Below are 25,529 nucleotides of genomic sequence, written 5' to 3'. Positions count from 1 at the left end.
AGATGGAAGGTGTGAAGGGGAGAGATTTGCCCCTTTCTCTCGGGTGCATTTTACTCTCCATCAAAACGGTGGGGGGAAATAGCTGACATCAACATCTGAAAAGTAAGTTCTTAGCAAATAGCAAATTTTCAACATCACCCCCGCACCACCCTCGTCCACCAGGAGCTAAAAGTCTGCGTGAATGAAAGAAGCGAGCTCATTCAGTTACAGGTTCACGGTTTGGTGCCGTGATGTAGAGGAAACAGTCATCCGTGGTGGGGATTTTGATTGAAGATGGAACAAGGATATGGAAATTTGATTCAATGAGTGCAGGGTGACATTTATATTTCTTGGCCTTTTGCTCTGAGGCATATTTATAGTGGGAGTTAACTCAATTGTGAGAGCGAGGCAATCAAGATGGCCATTTTTAAAGCCACAGAGTCATTAATAAAACATGACAGCAATTACATGGGGTGTTTATACGCCAGAGCAACAGGGCAACACCGGCCAGAAATCTTGGCGTAATTATGGACCTCAGTTTTAGCAGCATGATGACAATTCCAAAATCAGCCTATACCGCTAGAATTAAAGGATTTCTGTCCATACAGAAAAAAGTTTCTTTTCAGCAGGGTAGACTACCGTAATGGTGTCTTCACACGTTTTTGTACAATAATCAATCAAACGGCTGCGGAGTCCACACAAACACCAAGAAAGTGGAGCACCTTCCACCACACACACATTCACATATCACTGTATCTTCAGGCTCCTCTCATTTGGACCTTCTCCCCCTCTAAGACACACTAGCTGCACCTTTGCTCCTGTCTTTTTTTTTTTTTTTTTTTTTTTTACCCTTTTTTCTTGGTTTTGGTGCCATTCTACCTCCCAACTTCATGTTTTGTATTGTTTTGCACATGTATTGTTGTCTCTTTATTGTACAATTAAAAAAAGAAAGAAACTGGAGCATATTACACCAGTCCTTAAATCACTGCACTGGCTCCCTGTGCGTCAGAGGATATATTTTAAAATCCTATTAGTGGTGTGCTAAGTGCTAAATGGACTCATGTCTGATTTAGTCGTTCGTTACGAAGCAGCCAGACTTCTCAGGTCATCCTTCTCAGGACCGTTTTACTCAGTGTTACCACGATCAAAACCAAGCAAGGTGGAGCAGCATTTAGTTTCTGTTGATAGTTTCCCCACCTGTGGAGCAAAGCTCCCTGAACACCTGAGGTCTGCTAAAACTTTGAATTGCCTTGTGTCTGAATGCTGCTATATAAATAAACTTGCCTTGCCTTGCTTTTATTACTGTTATCAAAAGCTGGGTTTCCATCCAAAATGTTTCACTTATTTTGCACATTTTGAAAATTCTATATATATTAAAAAAAAAAAAAAAAAAAAAAAGAATTAATGCTGGTTTTCATAAACTACCTCATGGAAATTATCCTGACAAGTTTGATTTCAGGTGTATTTATAGTCCAAAACCCCTCCCCCCCTTCCCTCACTGCTGCAGCAGGGCACCATGTAAGCCATGTTTTCATTTCATTGATTCAACTGAGTAACCTTTTGAGCTTACTTTTACCTTATCTTACCTTTACCTTCCCACTAAACATGTGCAAGTATTTAAAAAAAAAAAAACATATTTTTTTCTTCTGAAAAATCAAAAGAAATATCTGAGGAGTTTAACACTATGCATCATCCACTTGTTATAAATGAAACTGGCCGTAATCATAACAGGCGAGACCAGTAGAAGGCAACACACAAACACCAATTGCTTTGTCTCTTATCTGGTGCAGGGAATCAAAGTCCCTGAATACTCAGTTCCAAAGAAAGAAGTATCATGAAGTCGACGTTTTGGTCACAGGAACCTTTCTCAAGATGTATCGATCACCAAGTGACACAAATACACAGGAGTCCACAGCTGTGTTGGGACATGTGTCCATGATCACACAACAACAACCTCACTCGCTCCAGAATCCCTCAGCTGTCAAAACATCTACAATCATACTCAGGCAATCAACTTTTTGATATTAATAAAAAGCAGAATGTTTTAATTGAACCCTTCTTGGTCAGCTTCAGAAGGCTATCTCCTCTTTTCTTTCAAAGCATCTCCATGCAGGCTGAAATTACTGCAGTTCATTCTATCAGTTTATTTTATCTGATCGGCATGATTAAAAATTGGTTCATTGGGACAATGAATTAGTCGTTACACTCCTCGGGTATTTAGCCTGAACAATTTTACCACAATGGCTGAGGAAACAAAGAAAAGAGCATCCCCTGCAGAAATGGCTCCATACTGGACACACTGTGTGACTGAGTGTGGAAGTTCCTGTGCAAAAACACTATAGCAAGTGAAAATCACTAAAGCAGTTGCTAAAATGAATTAAAATTAGTAGATTCAATTTCAGACAAAAAAACAAACAAACAAAAAAAACAGATTACTACTACAAACAAAGAGCACAGATCTAGACTTAAATGAAGGGAAACAGAAGACCACTGAACACATTTCATGTGATACTTCCATCTCACGTTCAGTGGAGAAATGGAAACATAGACCAAAACGTGAAATAAATTAATTGTACGTGCAAGTGTGCATATACAGTGCAGCCCCCCTTCCTCCCCCCTAAGACTTTTATTCCACTCCCTTTTAATGCAGCAGCATGCAGAAGATTTCTATATTTAGAAGGGAGTCTGTATCCATGAATTTTCATGCTGAAGCCATTGATGAGATCCATCATTATAATTTGGGAAGATTGTGTCCCATGACTATCAGGGTTGGTAAAATGTGCACAGTTTAGAATGTGAGTGTGTGGATTTGACTTCAGGCTACATCACTGTTAACTCCAGTCCATCAGAGGATGTTTGTATGAAGCAGCGTTTTGCATGCAGCGCTTTTCATCGCTTTTCAATTCAGCTCAAATGTCACCCTCAGTCCTTTCAGGAGGACCAGTGACAGGTGTGTCTGTCAACCACCAGCTTTTAGATTTAGTTATGGATTTTATTTGCCCGGGATCGGAGGTGCGTGACATTTTGCTGTCTGCATAGCTCTAATTGATTCTTTCCGTTTCTTCGCCAGCTCTTCTCCCCCCCATCAGCTCAGTCAATCTTGAAAACACACAGGGATACAGACCTAACACTCTGAAATGCGTCTGCATCAAGGAAATGTATTCACTATTTATGTCTGAGCTGTAACTGAAGATGAATTACGCACCAAACTAATTAAAAAAGAGTGGGAAAAAAATAGCACGAGGATGTGAAAAATATTTATGAAGTTATTTTTGTGCGTTTGTGTTTGATCCCAGGTCTGAAACGAAGCTATACCTGTGAAGTCTGCAGCGTCACGCTGAATTCGGTGGCACAGTACCATGCACACCTGCAGGGTTCAAAGCACCAAAACAAGTAAGTCAATCTTGCCACTGTGCACCTTAGCAACAGAGCTAATTTTATTGTGTAACTATAGATGCAGAGCGCTAAAGGCTACCACATTAGCATGAGATGTTCTGTTTTCTTCCCTTTCATCTGTGCCCTTGAAATCCCCTGCTCCTAGAGGAGGCTTTTGCACTTCAAATGCAGTGCGTTCCACATTGTGTGCATACATGATGTGAGTATTTTAGAGAGCACTGAATCGCTGAGATAGAAATATCAGACAGGGTTTGTTTGCTGTGGGCATCTTTAGATCTTTTCCACTTAACTTCAGTTTTATTAAAAATGATTAGTTTTAAAGAGAACATTTGTCTAATTGAGCCATTTCCCACTTCTGGGGGAATGGTGCTAATTGGTGGCTGTGGTGCCTGCAGGAGCCGTGAGCTCACAATCAACAAACTCTTACAGTATAGGCATAACAAACACCCAGAGCTCACTCTCCAGCACACCCGTCTAGACTTAACAAGCAACAAGCTCTGATAGAAATGCAAGGTCAAAAAGATTCTTCAGAATCATTGCAGAATACCTTAAAAGTAAAGTAACATTATTGAAAACTCACACACAAAACTAAATGTTTACTTTAACAAATGGGATCGGCACTGATATTGTCCCAATGTTGAGTGAGTTTTATGTTTTAATATCATTTAAATATCATAAAATATCATTTTTCCTCTTTGCATAGCTTTCTTTTTTTTCTTTTTTTTTTTTTTTTTTGTAAGCTGCACTAGAGCGGCAAGATTTTTATCTAAAAACAGACCCATCTTAGCAACTAAACCCCAAAAATAGGGATGCATATAGAGGAGAGTGCCATCCAGGAAATCTCTCTCTCTCTCTCTCTCTCTCAGCATTTACCCGAGTGCAGTCCATCCAGACAGTCTCTGTGTGATTTGGTGAGGTTTCCAGTCTGTCTCCATTCACCACAACACAGTGGGGCAGACAGATACAGTTTTTCAGAGTCTACAAAACAATACCCATTCAGGGCCGTTGTATTGGGGTGAAGGGAGACAGATGGGAAACCTCGCCAAACCACACAGAAACTGTCTGGATGGATAGACTGCACTTGGGGTAAATGGAAAAATACAGATTTTTTTTTTTTTTATTTTATGTGAACTGTTCCTTTAAGAATGAAATACAAAACTGTCTCCTAAACAGCGTTGAGTGCCGGCCACAGAAACCATGTCCTCCCATGCACAAAGAAGAAATTTATGAGCTTGCAGTTCACTGACACAACTGTTAAATTATTTTCTGGGTACCGCAATCCTTCAAACTTTCAAAATTTCAAGCGGTTATCTCCTGCTGACTCTTGGCACTGTCAAAGTGTGCAGCGTAAAGTGTTTTGCCTTGCCTCGGTATTTACTTTTCTCTTATTTTCTTTTTTTTTTTTTTCCCCCTACTGACCTATTGAACTGAAGCAGCTGCAATGAGGAGCGAGAGGACAGCACAGCGTGTGGGTTTAGTACAGGCCCCGGCCAGTAGGTGTGAATGGATGGGGCTTCCATGGTGCGTGTCCTGGAATTAATTCTCCCTGTTGGGCAGTTTCTGGCTGCACACATCCGCAGGGACGCCGGCATCAGGAGACGTGACATGCCGTTTAACAGCCCCGCGCTTTAGTCACGCTTGCCTGCACTGCCTTGTCGGAACCGGTGGTGTTCCACGCAGATCGCCCTTTCCTTTGCAGCCCCCTACGCCGCCCCCCCCTCTACCCCGCCCCGGCCCCCCCCCCAGCATGACAGAGCTCTCACAGGGACGGCTGATTCAAGCCACACGTGACCCCCCTCCCTCCTTCCCTTCCCTCCTCCCAACCAGCCTGGTTTTTCATCCACACTGCCTACAGTCAGTGCCTTGGGTCTATTTAGGTCATTGCTTAATGCCTACAATTTGCAGAGAGGGGCTGGGGATAGTAGGCCTATCTTACATCTCTGGTGTCCTTCATCACTTCAGGAGTGGAAAAAAAAATGTATGAGACAAAGGCATTTCCAGTTTATGCAGGCCCAAAAGGAAGGAAATCTCTTTTGTTTTGTGTGATCGTTTTTGCTGAAATCAGTGGAACATCAGTGTTTCTCTTAACCCTTTGATGCATGAATTATGGAAGCCTGAGTCAAGATGTGTTTTTTACTCTTCTTAGGGCATGAACACTTTTGTGAGTCTCCATACTTTAAGGATGCAGGACTGGTATTACCATGTCATGATACTAGTATTAATATGTTTTCAGCAACAAGAATAGACAGTCTCGGCATAAACCTCAATGTAGGTGAGCAGCAAAGAGCATTCTAACAGCTGATAAGCAATTCCACCATAGAAACCATTGCATTTAGGAGAAAATGGCTTTAAACAGCTGTCCACTGCAGTGACCGCTATGCGCCAAAGGGTTAATATATATTAGTTAACTACAGCATATTGGTAGTAGCACTCTTTTAAAGGACCATAACAGTGACTTTGAATGTTTTGCCCAATTACTACATTTTACCCACATTTTGCATTGCAACAAACCATTTGGCAAATCATGCAGGGGTAGTAAAGATTTCACAAGATATAATCCAAGTCCCTCAATTTTCAAATTTGATTTTTTTGATTGAAACAGCCATCTTGTAATGTTCTGCTTCTGTGGCGAACAAAGTCGTCACCATTCATAAACCACAGAGCTGGTAATTGGCTGTGGAAAGCAGCCAGTGCTGCTGCTGCTATTAGGAAAACTAATGTGGAGGACTTTGTTATGGTGATGGAATGCCAGTGTGAAGAAAGTTTGAAGTCTCTGAAAGTTCGTTTTCATTTCATAGTGGAATGAATGGAAAGCAATGGCTGGAGGAGAAGTTAGGAAAATTATATCTGAAATACAACTGCTTGCTTCAGGAGAAGATTAGCAGAAACTAGAAAAGTAGAAAGTAGAAAATCACTGGTATAGTCCTTTAATACCATAAACCATGCTTCTCCTCTGTCAATAAAAGCAAAATTTCCAGTCCACTCATGCTGACTGATGCATGTTTCCATGGGTGTTTACTATTTGCATGGCTCTCCAGGTCAGCATAGGTTAGGATGGGAGAGTGCAGGTCAGGTTATGTGCAGAGGGTCATTTCGACAAGGTGGGGTGTAGAGAGTCTCGGGTCACACCAATGCTTTTGTAATCAGGAATCCATGCTCATAAGTCATATGGCTAGGTGGCCATTCACCGCTAAGTTGAACTAGGCCAGGAAAACGATGAGGAAATTCAATTTTGACTCAGGAGGGGGAACAAATTACCCGTTCACGACAAGGGTACTAATGAGAGCTGTGATCAATACTCCTCTAACAAGTCTGCTACATGAGTACAACAATTCTGATGTCTAAACCCCCCTGCTTTGCTGCTGGTATCCTTCTGTTTTTTTTCTTCTTCTCTCTCTCTCTCCCTCCCTCCCTCTCTATCTCTCTCTCTCTCTGTTTACATTTGTACCCTGCCCTGCATTCACTTGATACCCCAGTTTCCAAACCTTAAAGCAAAAAACCTGAAGTATCTTCCCTGCTTCCCTGTCTTTTTGACTAGGCTGGAGCCTAGCAGGGAGCCTGCCTGGTGTGACAAAAATAGCCTAGAGGCTTTGTGTGGTCCCCAGCCAGGGAGGAGAGGAAGAGCTCAGTGCTGCGTGCAGAAAAGATGCCAAGAGATGTGGTGTGGTGTGTGTGTGTGTGTGTGTGTGTGGGTCAGCGTTAACTAAGGGGAAATGGAGAGGGAACCCATTTGACCTCTGGATCAGGGAAGCTGCTGTAGCTCTCTCCCATGTTGATTCTCTCTCACGCATCCATCGACAGAGACAAACAAACACGGGATAGCAACCATTTACCAATCAATTCAGGGATCTATGCTGTTATTTCAAGCTGTTTTGACCTCACCAGTAATGTGACCTCAAAGAACCTTAAAGGAACAGTTCCCCCAAAAATACAAAAAAAATATATTTTTTTTCCCCACTTAACCGGAGTGTAATCTGTCCAACCCACAGGGGGGGTTCCCAAGAGTTTCCTGATGAAGAACACAGGGCTCTAATTTATACCCGTTTGAGGTGGATACAGTTTGCCAGTATTCTTTGGTAGCGAATCATTCCCAACACCCACAAGGGCTGTGACTAATTACTGTTATGTGCGTCATTGTTTTTAAAAAAGGCTGCTGCTGTTGAGTTTTTAACATATAAATACATATTTGAGGTCCGCGAAACAATACCCACCCAATTTTAGCGAAAGGAGACAGAGTGGAAACTAAATCACTAAATCACACAGAAATTATCTAGATGGACATTCAAATGGGAAATGGAAAATATCTGGGTTTTTTTTTTTTTTTGAGGTATTGTTCCTTTAACAAGACTTGTCATTTATTTCGACAAGGTTAGCACATGAAGTAGTTCATGTTTTTGCACTCACAGTTATGGATATCCATTAGATAGGGCAAGTGTGCGGTCATATGTAAAATCTACATTTGGTCAAGTAGAGATCAAGCAAAACTCACAAGAAATGTATCTGAAGCCCAAAGTAGTGAGAAAAAACATAACTAGCATTCAGGACTAATTTTCCCTCTAAGTGTGACAAATTAGTAGCTGTTGGTGGCCAACAGCTACTAATTTGTCACACTGACCAAGTAATAATTTTGTCACGCTGACTAAATAATGATATCCTGTCAGTCATGAGTCATTGTCCCCGGAACTGCTGTGAATTAAAGCAGCTTAAAAAAAATGCTGGCAAATTTTAACAGACTTTGGTACATTGCCATGCGATCGGATTCACTGAATTTAAGCCCCTGTTTACAGTTTCAGTTTTCCAAATTTGAGCAAAGGGATTCAGCGATCATTTCGGTTTTTTTTTGTAAAATGTTATCATAAACACTGGAAGAGCAGCCAAGTAGTCTCAGTCTGAGTTACACTCCTCTATGAATAAAAGCCTCATCACCAAACTCTAATTTATAAGCGCCCATCTCATAAAGTGACGGGATTATCTCCACCGGTCAATGTGAGGTTCGGGAGTACAGCAGGTGATGGAGAGAGGTGATGGGATTTGTAATTCATGCCTGCACCCTTAGGCCCAGATGCATTTTCATTGCGCTCATAGCCAGTAATCAACATTACCCGTAAAAAATGCGACCGCTGGTTCTCCCAGATTAAAAAGATGCACCTGCCGCTGTAGTGAATGTCACATATCAATCAAGACAAGCTCTCCAAAGCAGAGGTTGAAGCCCTAATAACTGATGGTCCCTAAGTTCATAAACGCATCTATTTTACCATCTTAGGGAACCAGAGACATCTGTTGCATTAAAAAAAATTTGAATGGATAATGTTAATTATTTCCTGCGGCTATGAGCATAGAGAAACTATTTCCACATAAGGGAGTAAGAGCTCTATTAGCAGTAATCAGTTGTCACTCCTACTTTGTCTTATAAATCAGTGTTTTGCTTCTTTTTTTTTTCTTGTTCAGAAAACACAACACAAAGGCAAGGTCGTTTCCCGAGGCCCACACACCCTTACACTATCAAGTTCTCTTGTGTGTCCTCATCTAAAGTAATTCTTTTTCACAATTCCCCATGAATCAATTTTCATTGTTCTGAAACAAGCGGAGAGATTTGTCTCATTCTGAATGTCATTTATCCAGGAACATTTTTAAAGCTATTACACTGTAATCTCGTGTTTTTTTTTTTTCCCTCAACCTTCTGGCATTGTTTCCCTTTATTGGAGGAAGGTACCTTTTTTTAATTTAAATACATGATTAAATGGCTTGTTATTTTGACATTTGTGCAGTGGGGGTGGACTACTCTGTTACTGATAGGTAAAGTAGAAAACACACAAATTAGTGAAACACAAGCAAATTCAATGAGATTCTAAATGCAGTGTGTTTCTGTATCGTGTTGGGTTATCTGAATTTGCAGCACGTTCCTTAATGCTGCACGTGTGCTGTCAAATTGATGAAGATGTTCTCTTCATTTGCTTGCGTTTTGTCCTTTCTTTAAGTTGCAGTGTGTTGAGCTCTCGGGGCCACCGTAGTTAGCAGACTATTTATTGTGCTGCCGCCTCATCACAGGGACAGTCATCCATCATGGGCCAGGCATTCCCACTTCATGTCACATACTCATGCATAAACACAGATGTGTATGTATGCATGCAGATAGGCGGGAGCCTCATACATGCTAATGGGATGCAGAAACTTACAGGCTATGTGCTCGCTCTTGTTACTAACGTATTAGCTCACGCCCACTACATGAATACAGCTCAGAATCTGTAGCAGACCAGATATTGCAGTGTTTTGAATGCTATACAACATATTCAGTTTTGCAGCCATTACCTTAACTCCTTGAGCTCAGATTTTCCCTTAAATTTCCCTAATAGTTTTTTTAGTTTAGTTTTAACACCTATGGTCTATGGCACCTCCGCATCTAATCCCCCTCATGAAGTCAGTTAACCAAACATGGCGGCGAGGTGAATAAGGCAAATGGCTCCCCTTTATCCTGTGATGTTTGCAGGCTTCATTGAAGTGATACATACTTATATTTGAACCCAAGATGCTGTTGTTTTATTGCTACAGCATTACATGAAATAGAAAATATCTGGGTTCTTTGTGCATCATTTTACATACATTTCCGTGTAATTCAGCAGGACGTTTGGTGTCTCTGCAGACTTCGGGATCTCCACCAGAATTCACAGTAAAGTTCTGTGAGTTTGAACAAAGTTGGGTCACACAGCATGCGTTGATGGAACCGTCAGTTTTGCAGAGGCGTTAAGTTTGGTTGTGACACACGTCAACATCATTCTGTCACTCTTTAACAGATAATGGAGATTGCATTTATTAATAAACCTTGTTAGTGCAATGCTTTAGCTGTGTCCTTATTCTTTACGTTGCAAATGTGGCTCACAATGTGTGTCTGAATGGTAGAAAGGGAGAGCAAATGCAGCTACTCAAGGGTTGATGAATGTAAAAAAGTGCCTTTATTGGTGCATAGAAATGAGCTTGTTTGAGCAAAAAGCCTTGGTTTGTCTGGTTCTTTTTTTCTGTGCCAATAAACAGCATTGTTTCAGAACATCCATCACCCTCTGAGTGTGGCTTAATTTGTTTTTTTCTTTCTACCTTTTTCTATTTTGTCGACCTCGGCTGTAAAGGTCCTTGAGGTAGCAGTGTGTTGTTTTCCAGGTTGAATGTGCCAGTGAATTACCTTTGCTGTGGTTTGTTTTAATGTTGCTTAGAGCAGCCTGCCAAGAAAGAGCAGGGTGGATGTCTGGTGGATGTCTGGTACGACATTCTTACTTCCAGATTTGACATCACACTGACTAAGTCATCAGCTGGATGTGTATTTTTTTTTTTTTTTTTTTTCTTGCCTGAGCATGGTGTTTACATGATGCTTGGGGCCTTGAGACCTGCTGAATACTCCATTTTATAATTTCAAATGTATATACAGAATACATACATACACTCACAACATCTAGGGAAGTCAAAAACACTCTAGAGTCAAGAGACATTTGTGAGAAAATAAATACACAGGGTATACAGCAAGGTGCAAACAACTGGTGTCACTCAAGAACAGGAAGGTCAGATTAGACTTTGCCAAAAAAAAAAAAAAAAAAAAAAAAAAAAAGCCTGCCTGATTCTGGAATGAGGTTCTTTGGACAGATGAAACAACGATGAACTTGTACCAGACTGATGGGAAGGGAAAAGTGTGGAGAATAAAAGGAGCAGCTCATGACCCAAAGCAGAGCACATCATCTGTCCAGCATGGTGGAGGCAGTGTTATGGCATGGGCATGTATGGCTGCCAGTGGAACCAGAGCCTATACTATCTGCTCAGATTCAGCCAAATGCCACTAAACTGATAGGACGGAGCTTCACAGTTCAGATGGACAACAACCCAAAACACACTGTGAAAGCAACCCAAGAGTTACTGAGAGCAAAGAAGTGGAATATTCTTCAATGGCTGAGTCAGTCTCTAGACCTCAACCCAGCTGAGCTGCAGTAAAGGCTTGGCAGAGTGTCTCAAGGGAGGAAACTCAGAATTTGGTGATGTTGTCCATGGGTTCCAGACTTCAGGCTCTAAGGGATTTCCCTCCAAATATTGAATACAATCTTTATAATTATAGTTATGTATGTTTTATATAGTTTGTCCAATTACTTTTGAGCGTCTGAAAACGGGGTGACAATGTATAAAACTGGCTGTAATTCCTAACTGTGTATCGTAGGGATGATTGGTTTTCACCTGTGTTGCTCTAAAGTTGTGTTGAAAAGGTCTGATGACAGAAAGCCTGATAAATCTGTGACATAAGGGATTTCTTGCCCTTCCAAATGTGACATTTTTAGCAGCTCTGACATGTGGTGACAGTCCTCCAATCATTTGGAGTAATATTCACCTAATGGTGAGTCATAAATATGACTTAATCTCTCAGACGGTTTGCTCTCCCATATGAAAGCAGTTACACTCACTGGTGTGCAGACAATGGAACTTAAGATTGTCTCTCAATAATTCATGCAAATCCTTTCTTTCATATGAGGTTGAAATAAAACTGCCGTTTCACCCCGTTGTGATCTCAGCACTCGCAATATCAAATACAAAAGATGAATTTGGACCAATTTGTCTTGGACAAAATGTACATTCCCGGTTGGTGTTGCAGACTTTAACAGGTGTGTGTTTCAGTTTCCCCACACACTTGCTGTTCTTTTGATAAATCTTTCTGTGCATGCCTGGGGATAGACGGCTATATGTAGGATACAGTAGTCTGACTCATGCTATGTCCTTATATCCTGTACTATATGTTGCATTAACCCAAGTCAAACCCAGGCAGTTATACTGTCAGGCAAAAACAGCATGATCTACTTTGTTTATCCTGGTAGCTTGCAGCCTGGCAACATGAAACAGAATGGCATATGATTGTAGTCCCGGAGCTTGGATGCACTCCCACCTGTTTCTCCCCAGTGTCCTGATGCCTTGTTTCTCCCCTCCACGGTCACAAAGAGAACCACTGGTTCTGTTCTCATCCGTTCTCCCTCTACACTGCGTGCTCACACACCTCATCTACCCCTTTTGGAGACATGCCCGTGGCATCACAAAGGCAGGCTCACACATTCCCCACTTCGGCTGCCTGACATTTCTGCAAATTGTGCCGCTACCTTTATTGTATTTGCAATGCCCAATTTCCTAGCACTATATTCTGTGCCCCATTTCTCTACAGAGCTCTGCTGGTTAGCAGATCCTGTGCTCCCAAAAGAGGATTTCATTCCCAAAGTGCGGCTGAAAAATAAATATGAATTACCTGCACAGAGCAGCGCAAAACAAAGGTGTTCACATTTACTTTTGTATCACAAGTCTGACAATAAAAAACTCCCATTCTTCTGGCACAGTCTTTGCTCAGTCTAGTTTGCTATCACTAGAAATGTCACTGGCAACTCACATTGTCTGTGATAATTGCAAACACCATATCTATGACAAGCTAATATTTATCGTTGTTATTTTCTGTTTTGGAAATATTAAAGGAATAGCTCACCCAAAATACCAAAAAGAAGATATTAGATTATATCTCCAGTGCCATTTATTTGTCCTGATAATCTGAATGATAATGATAATGTGATTTGACAGGGTTTCCAGTCTGTCTCCCTTCACCAGCAAATTGTATCTATCTGCCTCATGGCAGTGAATTATGTTGGGTATCAGTGTTGCTGCTGAGTTTTTCATATGGGCATTGTGGATGGTTTGTGCTCCAGTGGACTGGAAACCTCACCAAATCACACAGACATTTAGAAGGATAGGTGGCACTCGAGGTAAGTGGGGAATCTTTTTTTTTTTTTTTTTTTTTTTTTTTTACTTTGAGTAAACTCTTCCTTTCATGTTAACCAGTGCCAGTGGAATATGAATGTACTATATGCCCGCACAGAGTCAAGTTTGTACTCATAAACCACATCGTAATTTCTCAGGGAAATTGTGATTTCCCTCCCATTGACTGCTAGCCTTGTATACCACAGTAACTCGACAGTGGAGGATTCCCTTGGGTGCAATTGACAGGTCTATCCACAGTCCTCCTTTAGTGCTCTCTCAGGCATGATAGTCAATCCTGGAGGCTAGCCTGGGGAGCAATCAGCCCCTTGAGGCTCTATCCTGCTTGCCACAAATCACCATCACTGCCATCATCTTTCTTCTCTCGCCTTCAGCCCATTCCAGACAAAGTAAAGCATGTGCATACAAACAATCACATCTTCAAAGCAACACAGAGCACTCGTTAATCAGTCTTGACATTCTTTCTCATTGCAATTCAGAAGCATGCACACAACATATTTATTCAGTCTGTTCAAAGGTAGCAGGATAATGCCGGGAGCGCGCATTATGTATACAGTATAAAAAGTCTGGCACAGCTAGTGCAGAGATATAGCCTTTCCTGGAAGGATGGAGTGGTGTTTATTTAGACGGGGGCAGGTAACAGACGTCAATTGTGTCAATAGCAGCATAAATGGCCATAAGGGGTGTCCTGGGGAGACCATCAATCTGGCAGCAGTATTGAGCCACAGCTTAGTGACTCTCGGCAGATGACACTGTGAGGGGTGGCCAAGGCAAACTGATTCGGAAAAAATATTTGGAGTTTCACTCCAAAACAAAATATATACTATTTGAAAAAAAAGTGATACATTCGCTTACAACACGGTAAACAGTGCCATATTACAGAAAGAATTTATGGATTTTTTTTAAAGGTCAGCAAAGAGGTTAAATTTGCACTAGGCAAGATTTGAATGGAATGATATACCTGTTTTATAAGCCTAAATCATGAAGAGGAGCTCCAGCAGAAAGGAACATCCCATGCTAATTAACTCAGAGGCTGTAGATTTGCCTTATTTGCCCAGATGAAATTTAGGTTTTTCATGTGTCCAAGTCTCCATCCACAGGAAGAGACAAATTGTTTTCTAAACAGCAGTAAGATACACTCCGTCCAGAGAAATCCAGACTCCTAAAGACCTTTTGTCTTTCTTGTCTCTTTGGCATCCTTGAGTGGGAAAGCATCCCTTGCAATCATAATATCATAATAGGTCACAGGATTCCTGGGTATTGAAGTACAAATTTTTTCAAATAGTTACCTCTCATTACTATTTGGAACCTCCATTGTGCAAAACCGCTCAGGGCAGCTTCAAGTCCTTGATTTGCAAAATCTTAACACTTTTCTTCTATGTGTCAGAGAGACTGGATGATGAATTTAAGGCTTGACTGAAATTCATCACAAAATGACTGAAAATGACTTTTACAATTTGAATAAGAAGTTGTTTTCTCTATCACTGAAAATGACTTTTATCCAAAAACGGGAAATGGAAAATTGGATATATAGTGTTTTGGAAATGAGCTCATCAGCTGCAGAAAGTGACTTTGAGCTCCATGTTTCCGAAGCCATCGGAATGCTAAATATTGAACAAGCACAATGCATTGTGTGCTGAAGCAGAAAACAGCCTGGGCTTGGGAGGGGGCAATTCTCAGTGCCCATATTTTCCCGGCACTCATCCCCCGTGTAATGGCTTTGTGATTTATAACAATGTACAGTGGGGGCTTTGTGGAGGGCTGGGCAATTTTTATCCCTTGTGCCCATTAGCTGCTCAGTGGAGGGATTTTACAAACCTCTTTACGTCTCTGTGGAAGGTAGATATCGATGACAAGAGCAGCTCGCAGGCACGGCCATCAAAGGTGGGATGGGACAAAGGACGAAGGAAGCAACACCGCAGAGAGAAACTGACACACTTTTTATTATGCAGCCTCATTTCCCCAATCATTGAGTCTCTAATTAATTCCCAAAGCACCGGGAGATTGCTCAAGGACCCAAATGGCTACAGAACAGACAATTGTCAACCTCCAAATGGGATGAGTCCCTATCAGTTCACCTGCTGACTCCCTCTCTGGCTCTTGTCTCTCACTCTGTCTTCCTTTTACTGATATTCTCCCGCAGGGCCTGGTGATACAACTGTAAGAAGCCATTCCAGCCCCTCCCATTTGTTTAAATCACTGTCATTCACCGAAGGATGATCAGATGTTATCTTTGTTCTTTGTTTAATGTCACTGGAAATCATCTCGCTCCATTGAAGGCAATCTCCTATATATTTCACACTGATGTGTAAGAAGCAAACGTCCCTTTGAACATGGCCTTTCAGCCCCGCATCTTCAGCCCTGCAGGGAATATGTTATTTTTTGCACAATGTACAAGACTTCACAGAGGCTTCATTTGATTCCTCAGAGACGTCTCTCAGTAACGCACTGTGATGAGCAGAGTGGGTTGGTCAGGAACACATATTCAGCTCGCCTTGCACGCGTGAAACACACGGTAGCTTCGGCTGGTTGTTAATCTAGTCAGCCTTCCTGCTTTGTACAGTCAAATTGTCTCGGACAGGTGACTTCCTCGAACATAACGACACAGACAGTCATAAGCTGCAGTACAGCGGAAACAAGCGAGGCTTTTTTTTTTTTTTTTTTATCACGAAGGGGGAATTAACTTCAAAGGGATTTCAAAATGTCCATGTGGAATGGAGGCTTGAGGATGAATTATGCATGAAAAATGCCTCACCAGAGTAATGTGCTGACACGATTTGTCACACGCCACATGAATGCATAAGTTGCAGGGTAGCCACATGTTTAGGGTTGACGCACTCAGGTTGGTGTGGTTTCTCAGGGCCGTTGGAGGTTGTGGAGCTCTGTAACTTACACCCACTTCATGGTGAATTACTTATGAGAAGAGAGCTGGGAGCCTTGATATAGCTGTGAGAAATTTAACTTTGCACTGACTTTAAATCTGTGAATGTGTGTGTGTGTGTGTGTGTATGAGTGCAGGGGTGCTGCTGCAGTGCTAGTGGGATTTCAAGACTGGGCTTCAGGCCATGTATCATTCCCAAGCTTCTTTAAAAGCCTGTCCTGCTGTCATTCCGGGGGGTGGGGGGGGATCACATGTGAGCTCTGACATTTTGATGGAGAGGAAGGCAAATAGCAGCAGGGATCTTGGATACTCTGACCGAAAAAAAAAAAAAAAAAAAGTAGTTTTCCGAGTGCAGCAGGTGAGTCCGGATTACCAGTGGACTGTGTCACCGAAGAGGCCCATAGCATCTTAAGACGTATTTTCCGGCGCTCTCGTTTGATTAAACCGCTCAAAATGCTCATCAGCTATGTTTGAGAAATCACGCTGTGCTCAGGAGGAAATTATTAAATGAAAATATTGGTTCAAGCATCCAGACATGATGAGTGTGAGGGAATGAAGAGAAAATGAGAGCACTCTACTTCAAAACAATATGAAATGGGCTCCCATACATGTTCTCAAGGTCCCCCAAATAGATAGACATTAAAACACTAACCTGAGATTTTGGCAGAGCAACCCAGGTATGATAGTTATTATAGTTGGATTACATTGGCTTTGGTTTGGTTTGATTTGACTGGAACAGAATTGGATAATTTTTTATACAGCAGGAGCAGAGATAACAGAAGGAAACCTGCTCTCAGAATTGACCCGGGCGACTTTCACTTGCACAGAGTGACCTGGCTATTGGTCATACTCTGATTAAGGTCTTATTCAGGTTAAGGTGTTTATATGAATGTTTGATGCCCTCTGACTGAGTCTCCATGTCGCCACCATGGATAAATCAGTTTACATAAAATTATCCCTATCGATTTGACTGAGCCACAGTGGCTCACTTCTAATACAGGGGAAACAAACGATAATCCCTGTATTAAGTGCTGCTGGCACCATGTTGATATCAAATTGTACCTGTAATCCTGTTTGTGTTCAGGCAGCCGAGAGCAAAGTGAAAGCAGTAACAGTAACTGTGGATGTTGCTAAGCTGCCACTCCTGAGAGATTGACTGTCTTACATCTTTCAGTTCAACAGCAAGCAAAGTTTTGGATTTGCAAACAAAAGTTTTTGATTCACATTGCATCCAAAAAATATATTATTGCAAATAAAATAAATTTGTGATTAACTGTTGAAAGTTTTGCTCTCAAATCTATTTTGTGATTGCAAATCTATTGTTTGATTGCATAATAATGAAACAAAAAACAATCCATAAAATTTCTATTAGTAAAGTGCTTTCTTGCATACAATGCTATGCAATTGTCAATATACGGCAGTTTCACATTTTGGATATTCTCCAAAAGTTAATCATACCCACTGCTACAGCGTCCTTGAGGCAATCAATGTCAAAAGTCTGTCCTTCCTTGCCACATGGCCAAGCTTTTCACAAAGTGTCATGATATTTCATGAAACCGTTCAAAAGTTACATGCATTTTTATGTGAAGGCACATCCGCTGCAGTGCCCACTTTGGCCGCTTTGGTGTGAAAGGTTAATCAGCTCTTCTTGCTGAATGACCAGCCGCTCTGCAAAAGTCCATGAAAAATCTGTTCATAACATTTAGCGATATCTCGCCAACAAACAAACAGACAAATGGAATGGTATGAAAACAACCTCCGTCCAGCTCGGTAGGCGGAGGTAAAAACTGCTTTGTGTTGCTCCCTCTCCCATTTGGCACATGCATAATATGGCATTGTAAGTTTAGTCGGTTGCAGGTGCAGGCAATTGTTAGGTGATCACACCTTGTGAAAATCTCCCTATTTTTGGTCTGTTAAAGTGGGAAAGAACTTGGTGGAGAACAGAATCCTCTGCATGTGTATCGCCATTTTCTTATTGCACCAAAGCCCTCTGGCAGTCCCTGAGCCCTAATTTGTCAGCCACTGCAGTGTAACAACAGTTTGAATAAGGATCTGTTTCCTCCAGCAGGTAAAGTGTTCGGATAGCCTTCTCAGAGAACACACAGGGCTCCTGTAAGGATCAAACCTCTGACCTGCTGCTTGCTAGGTGGCCTCAGTTACCATCATGGGGCTGTTTTACTCGCACCAACAAGGAGAATCTGAGCTCAGGTCTCAAAGGTGGCTTGTAATCCAGCTGTAGGCTATCAGATTGCTCACTGGTGTAATGAGGTGCTAAATTAGACAAATTGAACTCTGCTCCTGAGACCTTTGTGATGAGACACTCCGTGGTTTAGCTCTTGCTTGCCACCTACATCATACCAAATTAAATATAGTTTTATTTTAAAAGGAGTGATGTAAAATGCCTCAAAGGAGGAAATGAATGAAATCACTCTGCATCGCGTTTCATCTTGGGAATTACGGGGGAAAAAGGAGATTCCGCCTAATCCTGAATGTACTATAATTAAGTCAGGCTTTATAGCAACGTAAAGCATTAGCATGAGTGTACATTCATACATATGAATGACACCACAGGCGTGGGGCGCCTCAAATTAGAACAGAATACAAAATGGGAGGGGATCCATCACTGGTATTCTTAGAATGTGCTCGTTTTCCCTCCATTTAATGCATCTGTTTTTTTTTCTGAGTGGCCTCTCTAGGTTGCTTTATTTATTTATTTTACTCTGTGGATGTTGTAATATTCTGCTCACCTATCCCTTTTAATTTCCCTCCAGTCCACTCTCCATTTCCATTATAATGGCAGTGGGGGTAGAGAGAAGGAGAAGATATCTCTAAGTGAATGGTTGGATGCCTGTGTGTATGCGTGCGTGTCTGTGTGTGTGTGTGTGTGTGTGTGTTTGTGTGTGTGTGAGTATGCGGGTAGGTGGGCGGGTGTGTTGTACTTATATCCTAGTAATGCCTATGTCCTGATGAAAAAAATCCACCAAGGTGAGGCCATTTTCTGTTTATTGCCTCTATAAAGGGTCTAGTTTGGGTTAGAACGTTGAAGGATATGTTTGGTATTTCTCAGCCTGGGCTGTATTAAGATGTTGATTCCCATCGTTTATAACTTTAAATAGTACAACTTTAGCACTAGCGTTAATGTTGAGAAACTTCCTACTTTTGCAGCTCCTTGTTAGCCTTTAACACAATCCAACAGGGCACTATAAATGCCTATGAATGTCTATTACATCCTGTAAACAGGCAGCTCACCCATACAGGCAAATACGTCTTGAAAATGTCCACCCCAAAGAATGGTTCTCTAACAAGTTTTATATGGTATTTATATATGGTATTTAATACACTGCCTTGTATGGCTACATCCTTATCAGCTGTTCAGTTAATGCTGCATTCACTTGAACTCGGACCTCAGAGGATCCGTCCTGTAAATTTCAAAAACATGGCGTTCACAGTATCAAGTGTGTGCTCCTTTCTTTGGTATTTCCCATGAAGTAAAATTCAGGGTTTCCTCTTCTTACGCTTGAGGGTAAGGTTAGGGCTTAAACCTGAAGGCAAGCCAACACATTTTCTGACCAATCACAACACTTTGGGGTGTATCTTGCCAAAAACTCTGGTAGGATTCATAATTACGGTGGGTTTCTCATCACTAAAGCTGGTGATGAGGTTGTCCTATGTTCGTCTATAAATGGATATCATCATTTTAATACAGCTTTGTTTTCTCCATGTGTAAAAACCTCATAAGATCTGTATGAGAGAAGCCTCCTGCTTCTCTCATACAGATCTTCATGAGTGTAAGGTGATTATGGAAGTGATTATGGAAGAAAAAAACAACAGCATTTAATTTAATAGCATTTAATGCCTGGGAAAGAGCATGCCCCCTGGTATTACTCTGAAAATTGCCAAGGGGTAAGGGGTAAATTTGACTTCCAAAACCTCTGTAAATGTGTCAGATATAGATGTCCATAAAGTATGAAGATTTGGAAAAAAAAGTGAAGTATGAATAAGGGATCCTATTACTGTCTTACATCTGTTGCATAAGGGATATGCCGCTGGATAAATCTTTGCCAACTTTTCCTTGGACAGATGAAGATGGTGTAACACCCTGAAGTGTAGGAGCCCATGTCTGGCACAAATTAAGGAAGAATTTACTCTTTGATGACCGGACTGCCAGTTGCGATCTGTTATTGAGGAGTTGCTGTTTTTTTTTTTTTTGTTATATAGGCTAGAGGATCCTCACACTATAGCAAGACAAACATGCTTTCATGTGAGTGCATATGCAAATGCATGCATGTATGCAAATGTGAAGAGTGCCGCGCTACACTATACATTAAGCTCTGAAGCATAATAAACGTGACACAGTTTATCCTGCCTTGGCGCTCAGTGCTGCACTGTAGCTGTTTTGTCCTCCTGGGACAAACACAGTGGGACGCTGGTTTAACACAACAGCCTGTGATTATTCTGTGCTTAGCACACCTGAAGACAACACGCAATTCCCACCGCAATGGCAGAGGAAGCCGCATTGATTATGTGCAGCAAAAATAACGCTGGAAAAACAACGCTAACAGTCAATTTGTAATGCTTCCGCCCGCTGGTTTAGTTGTGACGGTGTACTCCTGTGGGAGCGTGCGGCAGGCTTCCTCCCGATTTATTTCCATCTGTGCTATTAGACCACAGGCGTGCTCGCTGTACAGTATGTTCAGTCTAAAGATAGGCAGGTTGGCCGTCCTGACGCCGCCCTCAGTGGTTTTGAGTGATTGAGCCCGTGAGTGTATCATTTTTGTTAGCTGAAGAGAGACGAGGATGGAGGTCTCCCTGGTGGCGGTGGCGAGATGATGGATCGATAAGCCGAGGCCATCTGTTGTGTCCGAGCTGCCGGACGGCCATACAAAACGCCTCTACTCACCTCTTCAATCACACCACAACGGGGATTAGACGGCGTCGCTTTCTGAGTGTCATGAGGGAGCAGGGAGGGCTTTGTGGAGCACATGAGAGACGAGGCCTCAGCAAACACAGTACACAGGAAGAGGCTTGCTTTTAATCGGCTGCGGCTGAGGGGTTAAAGCGGCTGCTGTCGCCACACTGCTCCCATGTTGGTTGCAATCAACTCAGCACTTACATATACATAATTGTAATAATTGTTCATGTTTTTTTTAATCATCGCTAATAGTTAAGGCTGTTCTGATGTAGGGTGCATAATTACACTGCAAAGACACTTTCATTTGTTTCAAGCCATCCACCTGCAAAATGAGAGGTACCGTGCAGTTTGTTTGATTGCACTGATTGCCTTGCACTTACTATATAACAGACTATGGCAATGATTTTAATCCATTCAACTCGCCTGCACCCACATGAGTGTTTTCCATTGCTGCATGTCCGAGGCGTGATGTACCTTCATTGAAGTGTTGCAACCAGCGGATATTGTCGTACAATATGGGAAAAAAATGTCTTTGTACCTACTGGAAATTTAACAGTTCAAGTGGTTAATGACGTGGCATGATGATTAACTTGGGTTTTCATGGATAATTTTAGCAGTCCATGTGCTAAATGCAGATCATTTTCCACTCCGACAGGAATAAAAATTCACATTAACCAACCCTGATGCTTTATACCAAAGCATCCCAAAGAAACTAAGAGGCAAAAGATCAAATGTTGATGGGTCCTGGTATTTAGGAGATACTTTTATATTTTGCAAGTCTAAATTCATCAGTCCCTGAGGACACAAAAGTGATCATACACTATAAATTTGGGCAAACAGAGTGACTTTACTGTGTCTCACTTAGTGAGGATAAAACAGTCTGCTTTGTTTCAGCCTCACTTTGAACTTTAGGCTGGTATATTTTTACATAAACATTGTAAACATGTCTGGTGTAGCTTAGCAACTAAATATGAGATTATACAGGCCTCACGCAAGGAAATGTTTTCATTTTTCATCTTCACCTTGTTCCTTATGTGAGTCGAGCTGTGTCTTCTGCTGGAGGGGAATGAAATTCATTCTCAGAGTTGAGGATATAAGATGAGTCTGATATTATGTACATGCTTGTTTTTTTTTTGTTTGTTTGTTTTTTGTTTGGGTTTTTTCAGGAAAATTACCCCTTTCAGTGTGAGAGTCTTCACTGTAAGTCTTCTTTCCACCACCATTTACAGCCAGCCTGTTATTTCCTGGTTCGAGGGTTGTAAATTTCTGTGTCCACTGATGATCAGTCACTCACGCAAATGCCACATGAATCAGAACGCTGAATGTCTGCAGTTTTCAGATTGAAGTTCAGAGATAATAATAATAAGAATAATAAGAAGAAGAATCCCGGAGAGAAAAAATTGTCCCGCATTTCCATAAAAAATACACTTTTTTCTTTACTTTCTGTTTCTACAAGCAATTCAGAGAGAGGAGTGGCTCGGTGTGTTTACAGAGATTGTGTTCTTGACACCATCAAGTGGTCAGAAAATTGCTTTGTGCAGCTTTTCTTTACATTTTTATTTATTTATTTTTCAATTGATGTCTTTAATGACAATCTGTTACTGAAAAACACACTTACATGTTTAGGGAACCTGGCTAATTGTAGACATGATCATACGACAGGTCTAGAGCAGGAGGTTTTGTTGTGTTCACAGGAATATTGGTGAAAGTAGTGACTTCTCTTAAAATGCTCATATTTGCCATTTGAGAACACATTTCTTCATATGAGTGGCTCTTGCATGTCGTTCTTGCATGTAAGAAAACCCTAACCACCTCGTCTCTTCTGTCTCTTTTACCTCGGCAGCCTGAAGAATCAGATATGTGTCCAGTGAACGTTGGGTGACGATGAAAACCAACCATTGGATTGATGTCAGACAAGCTGGTGGTCAGCTTGCCCTGCTTCTTCTGCCTCTGCCCCGCCTCCTCGCTCTCCTCCACATCATCTCTGTTTCTCTCTCTCTCTCTATCTCTCTTCTGTCTTTCACTCTGTCTGTTTTCGGCCGCCCCGCCACAGAGGAAAAGAAAGAGATTTTGTAAACCACTCTAGCACTGCATCAGCTCTCCCACCCATCGATAGACAGCACTGCTTAGACACAGTTCCTCCGCTTTTTCCGCAGTTCCATCGCTGGCCACTCTGAAAACCATCGACCTTTGACATTCAACTGCAGCTGTGTACTGGGTGTTTTTGTAAAGATGCCATGTCAGTCTGACAGTATGAAAGTGGATTTGACACACGGCAGCCTCTCGAAAAATGCATGGACTAAATTCTAACTTACTCTCCATAAGACGGTAAGAGAGAGGAAGACTGTACTCTCAGTGGAAATTTGACTGGAGGATGTGAGGGTTTTGTCTTTCTTTTTTTTTTTTTTTGTTAATTCTACGCAACCTCTGTTTGCTTCTATTTAAATGATGTGGAACATCTTTATTTGAAGATAAAGGTATGTCATTTAGCATTTGTGACTGGAGTAAATCTACGAGTTAAAAAAAAAAAAAATCCTACACACAAATATAGCTTAATTTTAATTTAAGTTTTTAGCACACACATCCCTAGTGGAGCTAAATCCCCTTGTGTCTTAAAGGGTTGGTACAACAAAAGGAGAAGGAGGAGGATGCATGTTTCAGCAGGAGGTGCAGGCCACCGAGCAGACACAGTTCAGTTAAAAACAAAGGAAAGCCGCACACTCCAGTTCTTTTACTGAGGTTGAAACAATCAACCAGGCAAAGGCTTCTTCGGGTTTTCAAGACACAAGATAAACACACATGTATTTATAGGATAGAATCAGGTAGAGCTGTGGCTACGAGGTCATACATTGAAGGACCATTCCAGTGATTCTGCATATTTTGCATAATGTCTGCAAAATGTGTATACTTTTTTCCTCCCTTTCATCCAGCCATTGGTTTCCATTAATTCTACTATTATATTTTATAAAAAGAAAATTCAGACACTTAAGACTTTCTTCACAGCAGTATTCCATCCCCATAATAAAGTCATGCACATTAGTTTTCGTAAAAGCAGCAGCACTGCTGTGTTTTGATGACTTGATAATGGGCGGAGTGACACGGCCACTCCATCAGAAAATAGTCCATGGGGAGAGGTTTGCTCAATACAGCCAATTATCAGTTCTGTGGTTTATGAATGGAAATGCCTTTGTTAGCTGCAGAGGCAGAACATTAGGAGGTGGGGGTTGTAAATGGGCCAAACATTTAAAATCACTCATACGCTCCTTTACACAACCATTGTCACTGTTCGTTTCATTGGACGCTACATCATATTCACCAAGCAGCAGTTGCAGGGAACAATTTGTTTAAATAAACAACATACAAATGCGTCAAGTTCCTTTTGTTAGACTGATTATAAGGTTAATACATTAAAAAGTCCATATTTCATGATAATATGAAACACAAATAAACAGAAAGCTGCATAAAAATATATAATACGGGAAAAATACAAAATTGGTAAAACAACTACACTTTGGTGCTAGAAAAAAAACATAAATTTTTGGGCCTATTATAAGGAGTCCTATACATGATATATACAGCCTCAACTCATAATCTACATTTAGACTATGAGGACTCTGCTGGAAAAAAAATCCAATATGCCTCCTTGTGTAAAAGCAAGTCCCCTCCACTCCTCCTAACTTTTTCATCACCCGTATACTGCAGCCAAGAAACGGAATGATTTGCTTGCGTAAAGCGAGCGCCCGAGTGAGCGGCTTTCCTTTGTCTCTGATGAAAGGGGCTGGTAGCAATAATGAGGCTGGGTGGACTCTCACTATACGTCGTGCTGGTATGTATTGAATAGCAAATGACTTCTTTCTGTAGGTCTCGCACTGCTTTGAGGAGACCTGCAGAATGAATAAGATATGACTGCATATATACAGGAACAGATGTTAATTTTTAAACCTGATCTTTTAACCAGGAACAAAGTACTGTAGGCCTATATGGGGTCCTGATTTTGCCCCACTATGGGAACATGTGACAAGAAACAGGTCAAAATAACTTTTCCCTTGTGGTACAGTATAATGGCAGCCTATATATTTGTCAGTGCTATAAGCTTAGATGTTTTTTTTTGTTTGTTTTTTTTTTGTTTTTTCCCTTCTGGTTGCAATGCATTCATTTAAAAATGGTCTTCATCTCAGGGAGGCGCAGTCGGTTGCTTTAGCAAAACTGAACTCTGCTGTTGAGAGTCAAGCATTCACACCGAATCCATTCCATCACAGGGCTTTGTAGAACGCAATGTAGAGTAGGATGGATTGAGCCATTAACGGTAAAGGTTTCACAAAAGAGTCTTGCTATTGTGAAGTATCTCAAAGGGTAATTAAGCTTTATATATATGTATTATTCAAAGCTTATGTAGCATTCTTTTTTACTTGTCATATTAGGAAATTAAAGGTGGTGACTTTATGAGCAATGTTGTACATGAGAAACTATGTGACATACGAACTTATTAGAAATTTCTCTATTACTGTGGCTCGTGGATGAAATGAATTTGTAATTGGTATCTGTATACAGTGATTTCTTCTCCTGTCAGTTCAATGCTATGTC

General features: G+C 41.3%; 1 protein-coding gene across 1 annotated transcript in view; it reads left to right on the top strand.

The window, feature by feature from the left end:
* Nucleotides 1–24,389, top strand: part of zmat4a (zinc finger, matrin-type 4a) — a 127,412-nt gene extending 103,023 nt beyond the window's left edge. Inside the window, exons 6-7 of the mRNA XM_030059169.1 lie at nucleotides 3,276–3,372; nucleotides 22,789–24,389. Of these exons, the coding sequence (XP_029915029.1) occupies nucleotides 3,276–3,372; nucleotides 22,789–22,816 (125 nt within the window). The 3' untranslated portion in view covers nucleotides 22,817–24,389. The remainder of the gene's footprint in view (nucleotides 1–3,275; nucleotides 3,373–22,788) is intronic.
* The last annotated feature ends 1,140 nt before the right edge of the window (nucleotides 24,390–25,529 follow it).

Source organism: Myripristis murdjan, chromosome 9 (assembly GCF_902150065.1).
Source record: "Myripristis murdjan chromosome 9, fMyrMur1.1, whole genome shotgun sequence".
Taxonomy (NCBI): domain Eukaryota; kingdom Metazoa; phylum Chordata; class Actinopteri; order Holocentriformes; family Holocentridae; genus Myripristis; species Myripristis murdjan.
The sequence above is the reverse complement of the archived record's forward strand: the minus strand, read 5'-3'. Positions and strand labels throughout refer to the sequence as shown.